The sequence below is a fragment of the Aspergillus brunneoviolaceus genome (genome assembly GCF_003184695.1).
Source record: "Aspergillus brunneoviolaceus CBS 621.78 unplaced genomic scaffold BO95scaffold_38, whole genome shotgun sequence".
NCBI lineage: Eukaryota > Fungi > Ascomycota > Eurotiomycetes > Eurotiales > Aspergillaceae > Aspergillus > Aspergillus brunneoviolaceus.
Genome location: NW_020290768.1, coordinates 33,049 through 51,575, shown reverse-complemented (window position 1 = coordinate 51,575; position 18,527 = coordinate 33,049). Strand labels below are relative to the sequence as shown.

The window sequence follows — 18,527 nt, the reverse complement described above, 5'->3', positions numbered from 1 at the left end:
CAAGCTCAACCCGGGACTGCGACTCCCCCTTGCAGTTGGTGAGTAGCACCGTCTCCTGGAGACTGCTCCTCAGTCATACTGTCCGGTCTGAGCTTCGACCCTTGCAGGCAGCAAGGGGTACAGTAACGACCTGAACCTTCGGGTCAAGCCATCTTAAAATAGATACGACCCAAGACTAGGCTTCAACTGTCGTGACTTCCTGCATGCCAGCTTGTTTAAAGCACATCGAGCATATTTAATCATAATGCACATGAAGTGATCGACGCTTTGTATTATCACCAGAAAATGCAACACAAAAGAAGTTGATTCTGACAAGAGACCGAACTAAGATGACAATAGTCGCGTCTTGTGACCTTGCAATCTTCGCGAATGAGGCGAAAAGAGAGATGAAATCTGTGTAGGGCTACTGCTACTGCATTGACAATGCACTGGGAAATACTTAAACAGTAGTTCAATTGCAATGAATAAGCGTAACAATACCTCGTCACTCTTAGCTTACATCAACAGCATGAATAAACACATCTTGAAGGCCTCGGGAGAGTCTCTCATTCCAGAGGAATAACAGGCACATGATAGGCGAACTGGTTGGTCGGGTCATATATAGCCTTGAGAGCCCAGAGCTTCTCCAGACGCCATGGCTCGTACCCATAAACCTGTTCTAGGGGCTCGTCACCAAATGCATAAATGACATGTGCACTGGGTAGCCGGTCTGGCTGGCCATCGATAAAGAGTTCACGAATATCATGAGCAAGCTGCATTGCCGGCTCATCAAGATTGGAATTCGGAGCATGCGTTATTGTGGTAATTCTGTATGACGATGATGTCAGCTTTCACCCTCTAGGAACATTAAGCTCAGATACGAGAAATGAAAGGCCGTACTGATTGATATAATCATGGCGGTGCGGGAAAGCCGAAGTCGCTGGGTCAATCGCCTTGACAGCTTGGACGGAGTATCCTTCGAACAAGACAAAAGATGCTGGCCGGAGTTCCGTATACTTCTTCAGCCTGGCATCGAAGAGATCATAGACCTGGCGGCATGCAGATGTGTTATAGACTTGCAGCCCAACGGTAGATGCCTTCTTTGCAAATCCTTTCGCACAAGTTGAGTCGAGGTTACCATTTCTTGAAGCCAGGGGCATGTCAGGATATGGCACAGTTCCGTCGGTGACATTTATTGGGCCGATAGCATCAAATGGAGCCAGGTACTTCTCTGCATCGATCTGCGGACCAGCGTAGTTGAAGGTCCAGTAGAGAATCACCTGGTAGACGTCAGAAATTGAGTCAGAGGTATAACAGAGATACTCAGCTCACGTCAGTGTCGCTGAACAATGGGTTGAATTCAAAATGGCCATAATCAACGTCCATTTCCACCGGTTGCGACCCGTTGCGAGCTACTACTTTGTTCAGTTGCTCGAAAAAGGGCTCCAACTTATCTTGCGTGAACACGTAATTTCGAAAGTACCAAGTATCCTCCTCATGCGGATAGATCTTCATCTCGTAGCTGGTCACTATTCCGAAATTGTGTCCGGCACCCTTCATGGCCCAAAACAGGTCCTCATGGCTGTCGTCCGAGACTACAACTGTAGTTCCATTGGCCAGCACGACATTCAGTCGAACCATGTTGTCGAGCATCAGGCCATAGCGCGTTTTGTACCTTCCGTGGCCGCCCCCAAGAGCCTGTCCAACTATGCCTGCACACGAGCTGGCTCCGGTAACTAGTAGAGAAGACGGTTTAGCCATATGAATTGATGATGCGACAGAAATGGCTGTGACGGACCTGTAACATAACCTTCTTTCCACAGCGCGTCGATCAATTCCTGGGTGGCTGTTCCTGCCGATACACGCGCAATCTGTCTCTCTCGATCCACCACGACGTCGGTCAAGAGCTGGACATCAATGGCCATACCCCGGAACTTCCCTTGCGATTTTGGCAATCCATAGCCGCGGTTGACCGTGTAGAAAGGAATGCCATTTTGATAGGCATATTGAACCTTTTCCAGGTCAGTCAAGGGATGTTGCAAGCGAGAAAAGGAAAAAAAAATACTTACCACTGTAGAAATATCATCTTCACAGCCGACCTGAACCCAGACGGTGAATTGCGGGGCCATATACTCCTGAAACCTGATCACTCGCTGTGGCCATCGAGGATCATCCGGGCCAAAGATATAAGAGGATCCGCAGAGTTGTGGGCCGAGCTCGAGTTGTATCTCGAGAGGTGTCAATTCTGCACGCGTCATGACACAGTATTCATCGTTGCAGTCGGTCAGCGGCACCGCCTGTCCGAATGACTGCAACAACGTGAGGATGAGCGTGAGCAAAGTAATAAAGTGGAACATGATGGATGAATCGATATGATAAGTGTGTAATGGAGGGCTAAGCCATGAGAGAGTGGGTGAGTTGGGGAAAATCGAGTACGAGATTGAGAAAAGGATTGTATAGACAAGTGAGTCTCAAAGCATCCATATGAGGAAGGGGCAATTCTCGTAGGGAAAGAACTTCCACGACTTGTTCCATAGTATACAGATTCGAAAAGGAGCACCTGACCCGGTGATTCCGTTCACAAAAGTAGGGTCCTGGGGCTAAGATACCTTTCTGGAGACTTGATATGTCTATGGGTTATTGAACATGGTATCGCCTCTATAGACAGAGGTGGTAAGTAGCAACCTTGCTTGTTGTAAAGCTCCCTGCTATTGTCTTTTCAAAGATCTCAGATTGCCTGCTGCCCATCCTTGTCTCAAGTCTAGATCTTTTCTCTCCGACCAAGCTGACAATGGGATTCCTCCTATGTACAGTAACTACATCCAACTTATGCATGCAGCGAGTTGAGTAATCAATGAGGCCGAATGCGCAAAGCCATCCTTCCCTTATGTAATACCTTGCCTCGGTCCGTTGCCGCGACGTGGGGTACTGAGTGACGTCACACTTCATCCCGCACCGACCCTTTCGGTCTCACACCTTCAATATAGTAAGAACATCCAGAAACCCTCCATGGAGAACTCTGATCAAGCCACTTAGCTCGGTGGCTGACCGTACAGAGGGTCACTCGTCGAACAAAGCTCAGGGACGAAGAACTTTATCGTGACCTCTCGAGGCAACAAGATACTTTGTATCTTGAGAACCAAAACAAACAATGCATGCGGCATGAAATAATGATATTCTTTGTTGATCTCCTGAATGCTTGCTTGAAACCCTCGTCCACACACGGGGCATTACTGATCGCAAAGTCACGATGCCCACGAGCAGGAGAACCTGAGCCAAGACCAGGACCGCCGCGTCAAGGGCTAAAGGATAGCAGACTTGGCGCGCTCCACCAGGGGCTTTTTGTGCGGTTGTGTAGCTGGTTTTACGGAGTACAGTGCGAGTTTGCAGAAATTGTGACGCATGCTCTACATAGAAAGTGGGAGGGGAAACACTTACGAAGGTTGGCCCAATATGCGAGTACGAAAAGGTTTTATCCGGTTTCCAAATAGATAAATAGGAATCTACTCAGAAAGTATTTGCTGGTTGAGAATCTCATGATTGTGTGAATATTATAGCCAGAAAGAATACATCATGTCATGTTTCTATCCGCTCCTGCATGATGGCTTATTGATACATACATGGTAGATTGGTATCTCGCGTCGGCTCTCAATCGGGTGTAACACGGCGAGGCAATTGTTTGAACCGTGCTCTTGGGTCTTGGATAGGTAAGGAGAGTCGTCCCATGCTAATTGGTAGTTCAGAAACTGAACTCCGGCGTACTATGCATATGTTTGTTAAAAATTAGTTATTAGGTGGATGCACAGTGACTAATCATGCAGGAGGTCCATGCAACCACAATTTCTGGACTTGACGAAGAAGCTGTGACTGTATGGGGAGGGATAAGTCTAGGGTGCATGACGGATGAACGATCAACAAGAGCTGACTCCAGATAGGCTGCGTAAGATGCGGAGTAAGACCGGCCAATTCATGGAGGGTGGTTGCGATTATCCCCAGGTTTCGGGTTGTCCGAATTGGGTAACCCGAGGTAACGCATGGATGGGGAGGACTGGGTCGGCCACAACCGAATGGTTCGACTGTGGAGGTGGGGGAAAGTGCCCTGACCGCGGTCTCTCTTGGCAAGTCAACTTGAGCTGGCTAAAATGGGGCTACATGAGCATGGCTCCTCTCCAAGCGTGCGCGCTTTTTGCAACGGTACCAGAATTGAGGAATGGTGGCTTTGGCCTATCATCATCGATGGCCAGTCAGAGGCGCGGGTTGCGAAGACTAACTTGCCGTCCCTTTACCCGTCAAGTCGGCGGCCATGATCAATTGGTTTTGAGGCACACATACCAATTGTGTCGGTTGCATCCTCGAGAGTTTTGGAATATGTGGTGAGCACTAGATAACTGAGATGTGCCACTGGATGATCTTGGAAGTGTTATTTGAGAAATTCGAAGGTGCCGTGGCACTGACTGCTTTTGCATAAGTTTGGCCGATGCTTCGGAGGCCGGGCTTTCGGCCCATCTGGGCAATTGTTCCAGCATCATCGGCAGGACCGGGCGGCCTCAACTGGGGGCGCCCACACGGGGGACCCGTCTGATCTCATTCGGGTCAAGCCATACCTTCCTCTTTCCAATTCCCAGGTAAATTATGATGCTGCTGGCTGATTCCAGGTTAATCTCACGCCAACTGATGAGGCGACATTGTTACTTGCGGTTGGTCCGTTGTTTAAAACAGGCTCTCACTAAGCGGCATCCTGGGTGGCCCGGGTGGAGCTCCGTCCTCACTGCGATTGGAGCGCATGTGGTGAACGAGTGTAACAGAATAACTGATGCTGGATTATATTCGCCGACTGAAATCGACAAAAGAGACAGGTCAGGTCGGCTTGGAGATAATCCGATCGGGACTAGTCAGTAATGAGACGGGCTTGAGTGTTCTGTCGACGATAATATTACGGGACCAGCATAAGACAGCCGGTCGCCTGCATGAGCCTCCGTCGCATACCAAATGCTTCGCTGTAGGTTTTGGTCACTATCAGAATCAGAAGAGAATGAGTGGTTCTAGGTCATCAATCAAAATTTGCCCCTCCTTGGTTGGAATTCAAGTGTTGGCGAAGCAAGGGAGAAGAGATTCAGAAAACAGAATCGACAGCCACGAGGCGGATCGAGCCGAGGCCCTTTTGGATCTTTTCCCAAAGTGGTAAAGTAAGAGTGCCTCAGGGCTTTGCGGAGTTCTCCAGACCCCCCGGATTCTGAATAATCAGTCCGTCCTTCACTCCTCAGCAATCATCCCGAGTCCCGAATTGAGGGGAAGAGGGGTGAGAGGAGATCCACGGTGGGTATCATGTTTCATGGCACCTTACGGCGTAACATAAGTTGAACCCTGTGAGTGGACACTGGTCAACAGAGCAGGGCAATGACGATTAGAGCCCCGATCGTTGGCCTTTTCCTGCTTTTCGAACCACGCGGATGGAAACAACGAGAGAAGGTGACACCCTCTCCGATCGGCGTTGCTGCATCGAAGCCTTCTTTTCTCTCTTTCTGATTCCTACTGAACGCTCCGAGGGATTATTTGGCACTGTAACGTGTACAGGTGGTCAGTCATTAAAATTAACACAACATGGCGGTCGGTCGGTGGCCCGCTACTTGCCCGACTGCTTCTTCCAAAGTCAAGTTTGTTCGGATTGACCAAAAACAGCTAGACAGACAACGTTTCCAGCTCCCAGGGCTGTGATGACGGCATGCAAATTGACTTGATGCTATTTCTACAGTACTACTCCGTAACTACTAACTAGTAAGTCAACTAACTTAGTCTTACATGCGCACCAACCTTGAACAGTCAACAGTCCAGTGCTCTCACTCGTTGATTCCCCGCCTGGCACTAACCAAGCCTGATCAAGCCGCTCCCCGCCGATCACTGCACCGCCCGCGCGACCTGATGGTCTGCCATTTCACTCTCTGCCAACATCTTCCTCGACTAAGTTGTGGAATGAACCCACCGATTCAGTCTCACCTTTTGGCCTTTCCGTCTCTTCGCCTCTGGCGAGGGGTAAACAAGGGGAAGGTATGAGCTGAAAGACCTAGACAGACAGTTCGTTAGTCAGTCTGTCAGTCAGTCATCGCAGCAGACGGGGAAAATGCACCATCTTCTATGATCCCAACTGGGATCCATTTTGGCCTAGACCAATCACGCTCTTGCATACCAACATCTTAATCGTTTTCGTCCGTCTGAATCAATGCCCCACCACCCTTTGAAGGCCTGACAATGAATGGATGTCTTGCTTGAGATGGATGAGAACCCCGGTTTCCTCCACTAGCGAATGGTCCTAGTGCATCTGACCTCCAGCGCGGATCCACTTTTCCCTAGGAGGTACAGTACAACCGTGCAGTACAGATTACTGCATACTTCAATTGTTGTTGTCTGGAGAGTGCGACCAGGAGTACCACGTTATCCAATCAAGTCTCGTTTGGCAAAATTATCGGTACCTCGAAGCACTTCCAAGACCAGTCTATCTAAGGTATCCAGCCCTTGGGTTTAATTTTCCATGCGCCGGTAATTATGACCGCAGCCCGTCAGAGCCAAGTTGTCCCATGCCTCTTGCTGGTTTAAAATCCCATCCATCGCCCCTGCAACTGTCGAGATGATCTTTCTTTTCTTTGATTATTGTGCCTTTCACTCGATCTTCTCCTTTCTTTATACCTCCCCGTCCGTTCCATGAATTCTAGATCTTCACCGACTTGAACTTGGATCCAATTCTTCCCTCACCCCCACAAATCCGTATCACCAATTTCCTAGAAAGTCGTCATCAGCGAAAGGAATTCATTTCACCAAGATGGCGCGTAGCTACTTGGGCCTCACAGGAGGCAAGTTGCAGATCGCGATCAGTTTGATTGCTGGTTTGGATTTCTTGCTCTTCGGATACGACCAGGGTGTCACTGGTGGTCTCCTGACCCTCGATTCATTCATCAAATACTTCCCTACCATCTCGACCAGTGGGTCTTACTATGAAAACTTGAGCTCAAGTGCGAGATCTGCTCAGTCCACTCGCCAAGGTGAGAGCGCGCTAGGCTTATCCGATTAAGCAACGTTCTCCTGACCCATTATAGGTATTGTTGTCGCAGCTTACAACTTGGGATGTTTTGCGGGCTCGATTCCGACAATATGGATTGGCAATTGGCTGGGTCGGCGGAAGACAATCTTTGTCGGCTCGGCTATCATGGTTGTTGGTGCACTGCTGCAATGTACCTCCTACGATCTAGCCCAGTTCATTGTCGGACGTCTAGTGACTGGCTTCGGTAGGTGATTGGGAGGTCTCTGCAGGAAAATACCGAGTCTGGAGCTGATATTACTGTTCAGGAAATGGCATGAACACCTCAACGGTGCCTACATGGCAATCTGAATGCTGTAAATCGAACCGCCGCGGCCAGCTAGTTATGATCGAAGGCGCCATGATCACCTGCGGCATCACCATCAGCTACTGGATCGACTTTGGCCTGCTGTTCGCCGACCCCAGCGAGGTGGCTTGGCGGTTTCCCCTCGCCTTCCAGATCTTTTTCGCTCTGATCATTCTAGCTTTCGTTATGTTCCTCCCGGAATCACCTCGCTGGCTCATCTTGAAGGGCCGTGAAGATGAGGCGCGTGAAGTGCTTTACTCCTTGAATGGAAAGCACGACGAGACTTTCATCGAGACCGAGTTCGCACAAATCAAAGCCACTGTTTTGGAGATGGCCAAGGGCTCTTTCCGCGACATGTTTACCATGACTGAGGATCGTCACTTCCACCGCGTGGTACTGGCCTATGTCAACCAGATGTTCCAGCAGATTTCAGGTACGTTGTCTATAGCATTTGGGTGTTCGAATGCACTCGCTAATGACATAATGAAGGTATCAATCTGATCACCTATTACTGTTCTATTGTCCTCGAAAACCAGCTTGGAATGAGCCTGGAAATGTCACGACTGATTGCAGCTTGCAATGGAACGGAATACTTCCTTGCGTCTTGGATTGCCGTCTTCACCATCGAGAAATTTGGACGGCGGCAGCTGATGCTGTTCGGTGCCGCGGGTATGTCCATTTCCATGGTCATTCTGGCGGTATGTGCCAGTCTCGATACGAACGGGGCCAAGGTGACTGTTGTCGTGTTCTTGTTCATCTTCAACACATTCTTCGCCATCGGTTGGTTGGGCATGACCTGGTTGTATCCAGCCGAGGTGGTTCCTCTCAAGATTCGGGCTCCGGCAAACGCACTGGCCACGTCGTCCAACTGGATCTTCAACTTCATGGTGGTGATGATCACCCCAGTGGCATTCGACAACATTGGGTACCAGACCTACATTATCTTTGCTGTCATGTAAGTACACCCCTTGCCGCCACCTGCATGCGTCGAGGCCGCCGAACTGACTGACTCGTGATTAGTAACGCATTCATCTTTCCCGTGGTGCTCTTCTTCTACCCTGAGACTGCGTGCCGGTCACTTGAAGAGATGGACCGCATTTTCCGGAAAACCAAGAGTATCTTCCAAGTGGTGAAGGTTGCCAACGAGGAACCTCACATGTACGGCCCCCGCGGTGAGCTGCTGCGGACGCTAGACGACGAGGAGGATGATGCGGTGCGTCGCACGAGCGTGCTGAATCACTCCATTAAGGACGCCGATAAGGATAGCGATGATGTGGCTAGCACCGAGAAGATCTAGAATGATCGGCCATCGGATCTGCGCGGATCGCTCCGATCATGTTTGCTTGTTATGCTTCGACGCGCCTTGACGACTACACGATTTGATTTGCTTTTCTTCTGCGTTGGGGCCTTGGCGCCCGATTGACGTTTATTAATATACCCCTGATGGACGATGCTATACGACTAGACGTGGTGCTTGAATGAAGATGGCTCGGGCCTTGTTCCTTGCCAGATGATTGGTATCTTGCGTACATTTTGTAGTTCTTCCTCATCAGGCAGTGCGTGTCACGTGCTATTAAGACGCCCTCGCATAGTGCCTGACTCTTTCACGTGAGTGCAAGTACTCTCAAGCTACAGGCCAACGCAGACTGGTAGTGGCCAGTCCCTAGTATTCCAGTGAGCGCAACCGTCACCTTGGCATGGCCTTCAGACCAGGATGGCTGCCACATGTCATATGCAACCGTCTTATGCACGATTCCAACCTCAACTTCTGAGGATCTCAAGCCAAATTGCAGCTGACTCTCTATGTGGAGAGCAGCGCCGAGCTTTTCATTGCTTGCGTAGCAACATCATCACGTTTCTCGTCGCTGCGGCGAGCCCTTGTTAACGAGGGCTCTCAGTCTGACTGGATGCATACTCTTGCAGTGGCCAATCATGCAAGTCCGCCATACACTTAGCAATCTCAAAAGATGGCGGGCCCCAGCAATAAGGAATTGAACCAAGCACCTGTCAAGGCTTGCTGATCTTTTTCAAACCGGGACTTGCACTTTGTGAGCATCTATCTATATTCTCATTAATGCCACTTTATTAGCCAGGAACTGTGAGAAACAAGTGGTCGAGAGTGTACACTACCAGTCACCGTTGCCAGTTATGCCACTTCTCACCACTCCCTCGGTCATCTCAATGTTCTCGGATTCATCATGATCGAAGGTCTAGGACCAGGCATTGTTTTACAACTGTCACTGAGAATCTATGCGCCGACTACATAGAAGCATAGAAAACTTGTGTGGCAAGGATGTTGCTGATACCGGGAAGGTCCCGGCTGCAAAGCAGAATGATCATCTACACATATGCCTGCACAGCCAAATCTCGTCGTTGAAGCTCTATTTGGTTGAGTGTGAGAGGCTGGCTCGATCCCATTCAAAAAGAACGTTTCTTGTCCGGCAGTTGAGACATGGGAAGCAGTGGGGGGAGTGGGTGTTGGGACCTCCGCGGTGGGCCTCGATCGCATGTGTCGCACTCAACAAGTGGGAACCGCCATGGCTGATGGCAACAAGAAAAAGAGGGGGAGTTCACACCGGTCTGATGGATTGAGTCACCGATTGTCGCCGTGCAAAGTGTCTACTCCGAAGTATGATGAGATGGATGAAGATCTCTGTTCTCTTCATCCACGGCTGGTTTACTTCCGGTATCGGATGTCTCTGCAGGTCGACGGAGTGAGTCACTGAGGTTGAATTAACGTTGAACTAGAACGTTCGGGAGCAACAGTTGAGGAAAGAAGCTGAAGTCAACCAACAGCCCCGTTTCTACCCGTCCGAGGGCCAAAGGAAGAAAACTGGCAATGCTTTCTTCCGGGGAATAGTTTTTATTTTTATTTTTCTTTCTTGTGATACATTGAGCAGCATTGTCACGTAGGTTTGTCTGTGAGACCTGCTGTTTAGAGCAGTTACCAGGTAGAATAGGGAGTAATTCAAGAGTAAGAAGAAGTAGAGAAGCACAGCATCGAAGAGGGTCTGGAACCGACCGGGCCAATGGTTCCTCCGGCAGGTCCCTCTTTTATCCTTTTACGGAAGTACACACTTTTATCAATCAATCAATCAATCAACTAGTTAATGATACATGCAAATTCCATTGACTTTTCGCCTGCCTTTTTGCTTTTTCCTCGGCTTTCACCAAGCTTTTTTCTTTTCTGTGTCTCCTGCAGGTGTTATCATCTTCCCCTTTCTCCCCTTGCTTTAATTAAAAGCGTTTGCCTCGCCTCTTTTTTGTCATCATGACCGTCGCACTGCAGGTACGTTGTCTGCGCCTCCCCACTACATTCCCAGCGTTATCGCAAGTTTATTCGTGCTCGAGCTGCATCTCCTCCCTCCCCTCCTTTGCCAAACCCAATCACAGTAGCCTTAAGACAGACCAAGAACTGACCATCTCCGACTCCATTCCAGGGCTGATCACTGCCATCTTCTCACCGGACACTCCGATCTCTGTCTGCTATCGCTCCCCCGACCCCGAGAATAAAAAGTGCGGGGTTCCCAACTCTTTCTCCCCTCGTGGCCAAACCAAACCACCATCTCTTCCTGTCTGAATTCTTCATCACCTCTACCGCCGACAAACAATCTTATCCTTGCACGTGCATTCTAGAGTAAGCATTCTTACTAGTGGCATCGACCGCGCGCCACTACTGCTTCGATTCCCTGGTCCTCAACAAGGATCAACCGTCCCAAAGTGGCCCCCTCCGCCACGATGTCCCTCGCAGAGTCCCACCCCGACCACCCCCACGGGGTGACCAAACAACCCAACACAGAGAGCATTCACGAACGATCGCTCGACAGTCGGGAGGGTGAAAATGACCTAGAGACGGGCAGTGAGCCCGAGTCCGAGGCTGACCTTGCCGAGATCGAGCGCATCTATAGGTGAGTTGGGTAGCTCGTCGAACTAGTTGTACTAGTGTGTTTGCTATCCTGCATCGTCTGACATAACATGACATGACATGCTAACTCAAATCGAACCCCTTGCAGAAAGCTAGACTTCCGCATCATTCCCGCATTCTGGGTGCTCTACTTCCTCTGCGCGGCGGTGCGCTCCAATGTCGGCCTCGCGCAAACCATGAATGAGAGCTCGGGGCATGATCTGGGCTCGGTGCTGAACATGACGCCACACCAGATCTCCACCGCTCTCGCACTGTTCTACGTCTGCTATGTGATCTTCGACTTGCCCTCCAACCTGATCATGACCCGTCTGAGTCCCCATGTCTGGATGAGTCGGATTGTCATCAGTGTGGGGATTATCGGGAGCTGCATGACGGCTATGAAGGCCGCCTGGAGTTTATAGTATGTGGTTCATGCCCCGCTCTTTGCCTGGTCCCTAGCCCCAACCAGTCACTAATCACATTTGTAAATCAGCCTCCTCCGTCTGCTCCTAGGAATTGTCATCGCGGGCATGTGGCCCGGCATGACCTACTACCTCACCCTGTTCTACCCTCCCTCCCGCACCGGCAAACGCATCGGCCAGTACTACACGGCCGCCCAGGTCTCCGCCGCCGTCGTCGGTCTGGTCTCGGCCGGGTTCCAGAAGATGGACGGGGAGCGCGGCCTGGTCGGGTTCCAATGGATGTTCCTGGTCTACGGGGTGATCACCACCGCGGTCGGCTTTTTACTCCTGTGGTGGCTGCCGGACCGGCCGCTCGCGCCCGGCGCGGAGCCCAAGAAGCGGAAGTACCTGTGGTGGTTCCCGCGCAGCCCGCCGGCGTTGAGCGGCCGCGACGCAGAGATCCACTACCACGACCTCAAGCGCGTGTACCACCGCGCGCAGTGGACATGGAAGGACCTGCTGAACGTGTTCCTGGACTGGCGCCTGTGGCCGCTGCTGATCATGTACTTTGGCGTCGTGGGCGTGGGCATCGGCACGCAGAGTTACGCCACGGTCATCATCCAGAGCATCAACCCTTCGCTGAACGGGATTGATCTCAGTCTCCTGACTGCGCCGATATGGATTGTATGCTCCCCCATCCCCATAACCCCATAAACCCATAACACTCTAAAACTAACCCCCCGAAAAAAGATGGACCTAATCGCCATCCTCCTCGTCACTCCGATCAGCGACCGCTTCCACCGCCACCGTTCCCTCTTCTTCTCCGTCCCAGTCCTCCTACAGATCCTAGGCCTCCTGCTGACCACCTACGCCGGCACGGCGACCAACTCCTGGCCCCGGTACGGGGGGCTGCTGATCGTGGGCTTCGGCCTGGGCCCCACCGTGCCCATCACCATGACCTGGACGACGGAGATCTTCCAGCCGCGCCACGGCGAGGTCGGCGTCGCCGCCGCCTCCGCCGTCGTCTCCGGGCTCGGCAATCTGGGGAGCATCATGACCACCTACGCCCTGTATTCGGGCTGGAAGAGCGATTACGAGGCCCCCGGCCGCGCCAAGTACCGCAAGAGTAACCTCGTCATGGTCGGTATCCTGTGCGCCAGTATCCTGGCGGCTGTCACCATGGAGGTGCTGCTGCGCGTCGTGGATGGGAAGAAGAATGGGGATAAGGAAGGCGTTGGTGCGGCGGTGGCTGCGGATGGGGCGGCCAGACGCGAGGCCAGGCAGAGGGGTCTGGATGGGTTGGGGGCCGGGTTGTTCAAGGTCTTTAAGCGGGGTGGTTGATGATGCGGATGATGATGACGGTGTTTATGGTGATGGCTGATGCATGGGCCTTGGGCATGCAAAAGAAAGATGTTCAGACATCGAGCCTTGTAAGGCACTCACATGGATGGCTGGACGGGAATCGTATGGACCGCCGAGTTGTGAATATGGATATAACTTATAAATCTTTGTATCTAATTTTTAGTATCCTATTGCAAATGTTGAGATTGCACCGAAAACAGTCTATATGGTCTAGGCGCAAGTAGAGCCGAGGGCAAAGAAGATTTGACATGTTCACATCCTGAGGATGTGCTTATTCGTAACGATTGATTATTTGAACACTATAATACTGACCGTGGTTCCGGCCTCAAAGCTATTTGATCCTTCCAGTTTCATCCCCAGTTTCAATTTCAAAAAGACCGTCGTCGGTTCTCCTCCGAGTATCAGTCCTCTATGCCATACGTAACACATAACCCAAGGTAAGAAAGAAACATGCAAGACCAGCAACAGGACAACGAATGCATCAACAGGCGCTGGCACACGAGAGAGGGTTCGGAAGAAACTCCGAAGTACCATCATGAAGAGAGAAAAGAAGAAGAGAAATTCTATAGTTTGCTCTCCCATGACCAGGCTGCATCGCAATCTGACTCCATGTCGAAGCCGGAGGGTATACGAGCGCTAAGATGAAATGTTTTTCACATTTGGAGTAAATGTGCTAGACGCACTTAGTTGCCACCGCAAAGAGTCTCCACGATGATACCAGTAATTTGGTAGGGGCAGGCGTTACTGGCGGGACGGCGGTCCTCGAAGTAACCCTTGCCGTCCTTGGCGACCTGGCGGGGGATACGGATGGAGCCACCACGGTCGGCAACACCGTAGCTGAACTTGTCGATGTTGCCGGTCTCGTGACGACCAGTCAGGCGCTCCTCGTTACCCTCACCGTAAACGGCAATGTGCTCAACGTGGCGGGCCTCGAGCTTCTTCATGTAGGACTCAATAGCCTTCATGCCACCGTCAGCACGAGTGGAGGCGGTCGAGACGTTGGTGTGGAGACCGGCTCCGTTCCATTCACCCTTGATGGGCTTGGGCTCGAAGGAGATTCTGACGCCGAACTCTTCTGCGACACGGTGGAGGAGGAAGCGGGACATCCAGAGCTCGTCACCCACTGCGAAAGAGATTAGTACGTGATGATCGCGACTGCAACAGGACGGAATACTCACTGTCAATACCCTGGCAAGGGCCGACCTGGTACTCCCATTGGGAAGGCATGACCTCGGCGTTGATACCGGAGATCTTGATACCAGCGTACAAGCATGCACGGTAGTGAGCCTCGACGATGTCACGGCAATAGACCTTGCCAGTACCGACACCACAGTAGTAGGGGCCCTGGGCACCGGGGAAACCACCCTTGGGCCAGCCGTAGGGCCAGCCATCGGTACCGAGGAGGGTGTACTCCTGTTCGAGACCGAACCAGAACTCCTCCTTGGCGTTGGCCTCCATCAGACGGGCAGCCTCGTGGCGGTGGTTGAACTTGTTGGGGGTTCCATCGGAGTCCCAGGTCTCGCAAAGGACGAGGATGTTGTCACCGAGACGGAAGGGGTCGGGGTAGATAGCAACGGGGCGGAGGTAGACATCGGAGTTGTCACCGGGGGCCTGGCCGGTGGAGGAGCCGTCGAAGTTCCATTCGGGCAGTTCATCAACGGACTTGGGGGACTTGGACAGAGTCTGTGGGGGAAGATGCAATGATTAGTCATAATTCCGTGGATGAGTCGATGAATCACGTGAGACTAATGCAGGTGGATTGCAGGGCGGGCGTGCAGGGTCGGATCCCCGTGCGCAGGGCTTATCGGGAGCAGGTATCCCTCCATCCCTCTAGATAACAGCAGCCATTCTCTCCGCATCCCGCGCGATCCAACCCACACGCTGCGCCACCTGCAATGGCAAGAGTGAAGGGATATGAGAAAAAGGGGAGGCGTACCCTGGTCTTGGAACGAGTGCCACCGGTGGCATCGATCCAGATGTACTCAGCCTGGACGTTACCCCGCTGGTCGAGGGACATGTACTTCATGAGCTGTTGCCAGCGCATCAGTCAGTATAAGATTTCCTTAAAACCGCAATGCGGTTCAAGAAACATCTTGCAAGGTAGCAATGAGACAAGAACGCACATTCTCCGTGTTGGAGATGGTGGTTGATTCAGCCTGCAGTGGGAGAGAGTATGAGTCAGCGCGCAGTTCTTGTCGCTGCAGAGAATGCATTCGGACCAAGAATGACCGGGGCAGTTGCCAAACCAACTTAAGGGATGCGTACCATTGTGAATGTGTGTGTGGTTGTGTGTGTGAAAGATAGAAAACAAAAGGATGCTTTTAAGCGATTAAGCTTGCAGGTGCGAAGCTCGTAGACTTGGGTTGTTCAGATCGCAGTCGAACGACACAAACAGGACAATCAAAAGATTGATGTAGTGCGATTTATAGCGAGAGCGGCGGAAGGATCAAAAGTTGCTCTTGAAAAGAGAGAGAGAGAGAGAGTAAAGGATGGGGGAGGGAGAGATGATAAAGTATGGCGGAGAGGAGATGATGGGATGAGAATGGAGAAAGTAAGTCACAACGGGAGTTTGGGTGGGGGGAGGATATCCTTTAAATTTAAGAGAATAGGTTTTTCTTTCGGGAAGGAGGGAGAAAAGGCGGCGGGCGCGTCTTTTTTTCCCATGTTCTGAATTTCAGATTTTCTGATTTTCTGAATTTCTAAACCGATTTAATCATTTCATTGATTCATTCAATCAAAACCTGTGGTCGGCCGGGCCTGGGGCTACCGGCAAAGAGTGGAAGTGTGAGAGAGAGAGAGAGAGAGGCAAAAAATCCATTCCCAAAAAAGACCCAGTCCCACCCACTTCCACTTCCATTCTGGGAAGAAAAAGTTCAAAAATAAACCTGGCTGTACTGAAAATTACCGTTCCGGTTGGGCACGGTCTTGGGACCTGGTAATTTATCACTCCATTCACGATGCTCTTTCTCGCACTTGCAACACTTGCAACTCTTGCAACTGGAGATGCGCATCAATAAGGAATCGTCTTGTCTTTCTTACTTTCTCTACAATGTTTTCTTTCATTCTGTAACCAGTCCTACAGATTCAACAGCTTTCAGAGATGGAACACATCTTTAACAGCATACTGCAACCAAGGCTGCAGGATTGACCAGGGCTCGGGGACGCCACCAGAACTGCGCCCGCATTCTATCAATGGGCCAGCCTCGACCACTCACTCTTTCCGATGTCACGATGTCAAGATTACCTACGCTGGCAGTCGTCGTAGTCATGTCAGTCAGCCCATCATCGTTAAAGGTTTTGTAAATTAACCATGACTGCCATTAACTAACTAGTAGTGTTCGTAGGCAATTGCGACTCGCCGTTTGATAGACTTTTCGAACTAAAGTTACTGTTAGGATGCAGCGGTCAGTCAGTCCAGCACGGATATTACCCGAACGGGTAATCTCGATGCGCAATTGAAGCTATCGAAAGGAAGGAACTGCCTGTCACACGCCATTAATCTAACCTCCCACACTACTACTATACTCCATAGGTATCTTCCTCGCAATGTAATCCTATCTTCCTGCTTTCTGATAGGTAAGTCCTCTCGATGATAATGATAAACCAGGTCAGGCTAGTATTGTACCTACTACCTACCGGTAGTCACCATATCATCATTCCACTGGAGGCCGGAAACGGTTGGGCTTCCCCAGATGGATCATCTTCGATGCTGGGCCCTCCCCCCCACGCGGTGGTGATCTGGGTTCAGACCTGGATCCATCCATCCCTATCAGACAGACAAGAAGCACACAAGCACAGAAACACCGAAAGTACTATCAGACCTGATAATTGGCAGGCCGCACCTCTTTCCATGTCGGCTGACCAGTAGTTTCTTGACTTCCTTTCCCTCCCCCTCCATCATCACGGCTGTGACATTGTCAACTCTTCGTCTGCCTTCTTTCTGCTAACCTTCCTATCCCTGGTGGCTGAAAGATAGCAACACGAAACGGTTGCTAAACCCCATTATCAATATCAAGTAAACGTCAGTCCCCATGCATATCAGCTGCAGGACCCAAATAGCTCGGACGTGACTTGCGCCTAATCGCAATGACCGGGGTTATTATTGGCAGAGCGCCATGGCATGGATAGGATAGAGTTGATACTTGATAGGAAGCACCTGAGAGGACACTCAGGTTGCCGCGTCCTATCTTCCGTTGCCTTATCGCAAACGATACATGTGGCTGGAGTGAGACCATATTGTCACCGAGGAGCTGGGATCAAAGTGATCATGCTCTTCTTCAATCTACCAAAGAAGGGAAACCGAGGCAGCGATTTTGATATCACAGGAATCCGTACCAGGATGTTACCGCCGCACAAGATACCCCAATACGTACTGGTCAAACTGCACCTTGCGGTTATCTAAATTGAGAGGGATGTCTTATCGCTGACTGCCCCTCGAAACCCCGCCATGAGTCGCGTGGGTGGATCCTGGCGCGCCTGCCGGACTGAATGGGGGAAAAAAGAGTTTTCATTTTAATCGCGCATGGATGGAATTCGACCGCGTCAAGTCTCGATTTTTCCATGTAGCGTGTCGGGAGCAGCGCGCACAGATCGGATCCAATCTCCCACCCCATACATGGTGGTGGAAAAACTTTGGGGAGGGAATTGAGGATTCAATGTCTACCTATCCTCGTTGACAGCTATTACCCCGGGGAATGAATTGCCTGCCCGTACAGACAGCCGGTAATTCGAATACCACGCGGGCAACCCAGATTTTGCGTCCGGTGGGGCGTGGCAAAACCATTCTCGAAGAAAGCGTCACCATCACCGTCGTCACCCCCCGAGACCGGCCATGTTTCCATGTTAACGGCAGTTATTTCTGGGTTCGGGTGACTAATATGAACAATCAGCCGAGTCACTGCCGTTCCCTGCCACCGCCTTGGGTGCAAGACGGCGAAGAAAAGGGGAAAAAGGTTCCTTGCACCGGCAACGGGGTAAAGTCAAAGGGGGGAAGGGAAGAATGGACGGGTGAACGGGGTGACCGCGCATGGGAGAAGAGTTCTTGGTGAATGGCAGATGGGTGGTTCCGGAGGGAAGAAGCCCTTATCCATCCAGCTATCCCTGTCTATCCCCCAGACTTTTCGTTTCTCTCTAGGGGAGTACAGTTGTGTGCTGTACTTAGTGGCGACCCTCATCAAGTCTCTTAGTGTCCGATCAAAGGGAGGGGCTCCCGCTGCATCAGCGTCATCATTATGGCTTGCCCTTCCCCAGGGTATTCTGCGACAAATGACAACAGGGCTAAGCCGGGAGATTCAGGAATCCGGGCAAGAATGAGTGGCTGCCTTTCCTGTTCTCCTCGATCAGCCCTGTGGATGTCGTCAAGGTTCTTTCAGGCCTCCACCCGACGAGAGAGCCTCGTCCTTCTGATCGCTCGGATGTCATGGGCAACTCATCCAGCGCATCATAGCTTAATTCCACGCAATGGCGGCAATAGTCGCATCGCCCAAGGCGAGAGAATGTTTCTAT

At 51.3% G+C, this 18,527-nt stretch overlaps 4 protein-coding genes across 4 annotated transcripts; 2 read left to right on the top strand and 2 right to left on the bottom strand.

Moving 5' to 3' along the window:
- Positions 1–545: 545 nt before the first annotated feature.
- Positions 546–2,336, bottom strand: BO95DRAFT_497387 (FAD-binding oxidoreductase; the record flags this gene model as incomplete). Its single annotated transcript, XM_025590889.1, has 5 exons — positions 546–807; positions 880–1,259; positions 1,312–1,715; positions 1,778–1,991; positions 2,049–2,336. 5 exons carry the CDS (start codon positions 2,334–2,336, stop codon positions 546–548), a joined length of 1,548 nt encoding a protein of 515 aa, XP_025441653.1.
- A 4,310-nt stretch (positions 2,337–6,646) lies between these two features.
- BO95DRAFT_147654 (sugar porter family MFS transporter) lies at positions 6,647–8,689 on the top strand. The gene is made up of 5 exons (XM_025580614.1): positions 6,647–7,013; positions 7,068–7,256; positions 7,318–7,788; positions 7,845–8,310; positions 8,376–8,689. The coding sequence occupies exons 1-5, from the start codon at positions 6,794–6,796 to the stop codon at positions 8,650–8,652; spliced, it is 1,623 nt and encodes a 540-aa protein (XP_025441652.1). The 5' UTR covers positions 6,647–6,793; the 3' UTR covers positions 8,653–8,689.
- Positions 8,690–11,093: 2,404 nt separating this feature from the next.
- BO95DRAFT_453595 (putative MFS transporter) lies at positions 11,094–13,001 on the top strand (the record flags this gene model as incomplete). The annotated part of the gene is made up of 4 exons (XM_025588227.1): positions 11,094–11,263; positions 11,369–11,680; positions 11,753–12,344; positions 12,411–13,001. The coding sequence occupies 4 exons, from the start codon at positions 11,094–11,096 to the stop codon at positions 12,999–13,001; spliced, it is 1,665 nt and encodes a 554-aa protein (XP_025441651.1).
- A 268-nt stretch (positions 13,002–13,269) lies between these two features.
- On the bottom strand, positions 13,270–15,394 carry glnA (glutamate--ammonia ligase). Its single transcript, XM_025583599.1, has 4 exons — positions 15,288–15,394; positions 14,959–15,178; positions 14,201–14,705; positions 13,270–14,145 (listed from the first exon to the last, which is right to left on the bottom strand). The coding sequence occupies exons 2-4, from the start codon at positions 15,064–15,066 to the stop codon at positions 13,706–13,708; spliced, it is 1,053 nt and encodes a 350-aa protein (XP_025441650.1). The 5' UTR covers positions 15,067–15,178; positions 15,288–15,394; the 3' UTR covers positions 13,270–13,705.
- Between the last annotated feature and the right edge of the window lie 3,133 nt (positions 15,395–18,527).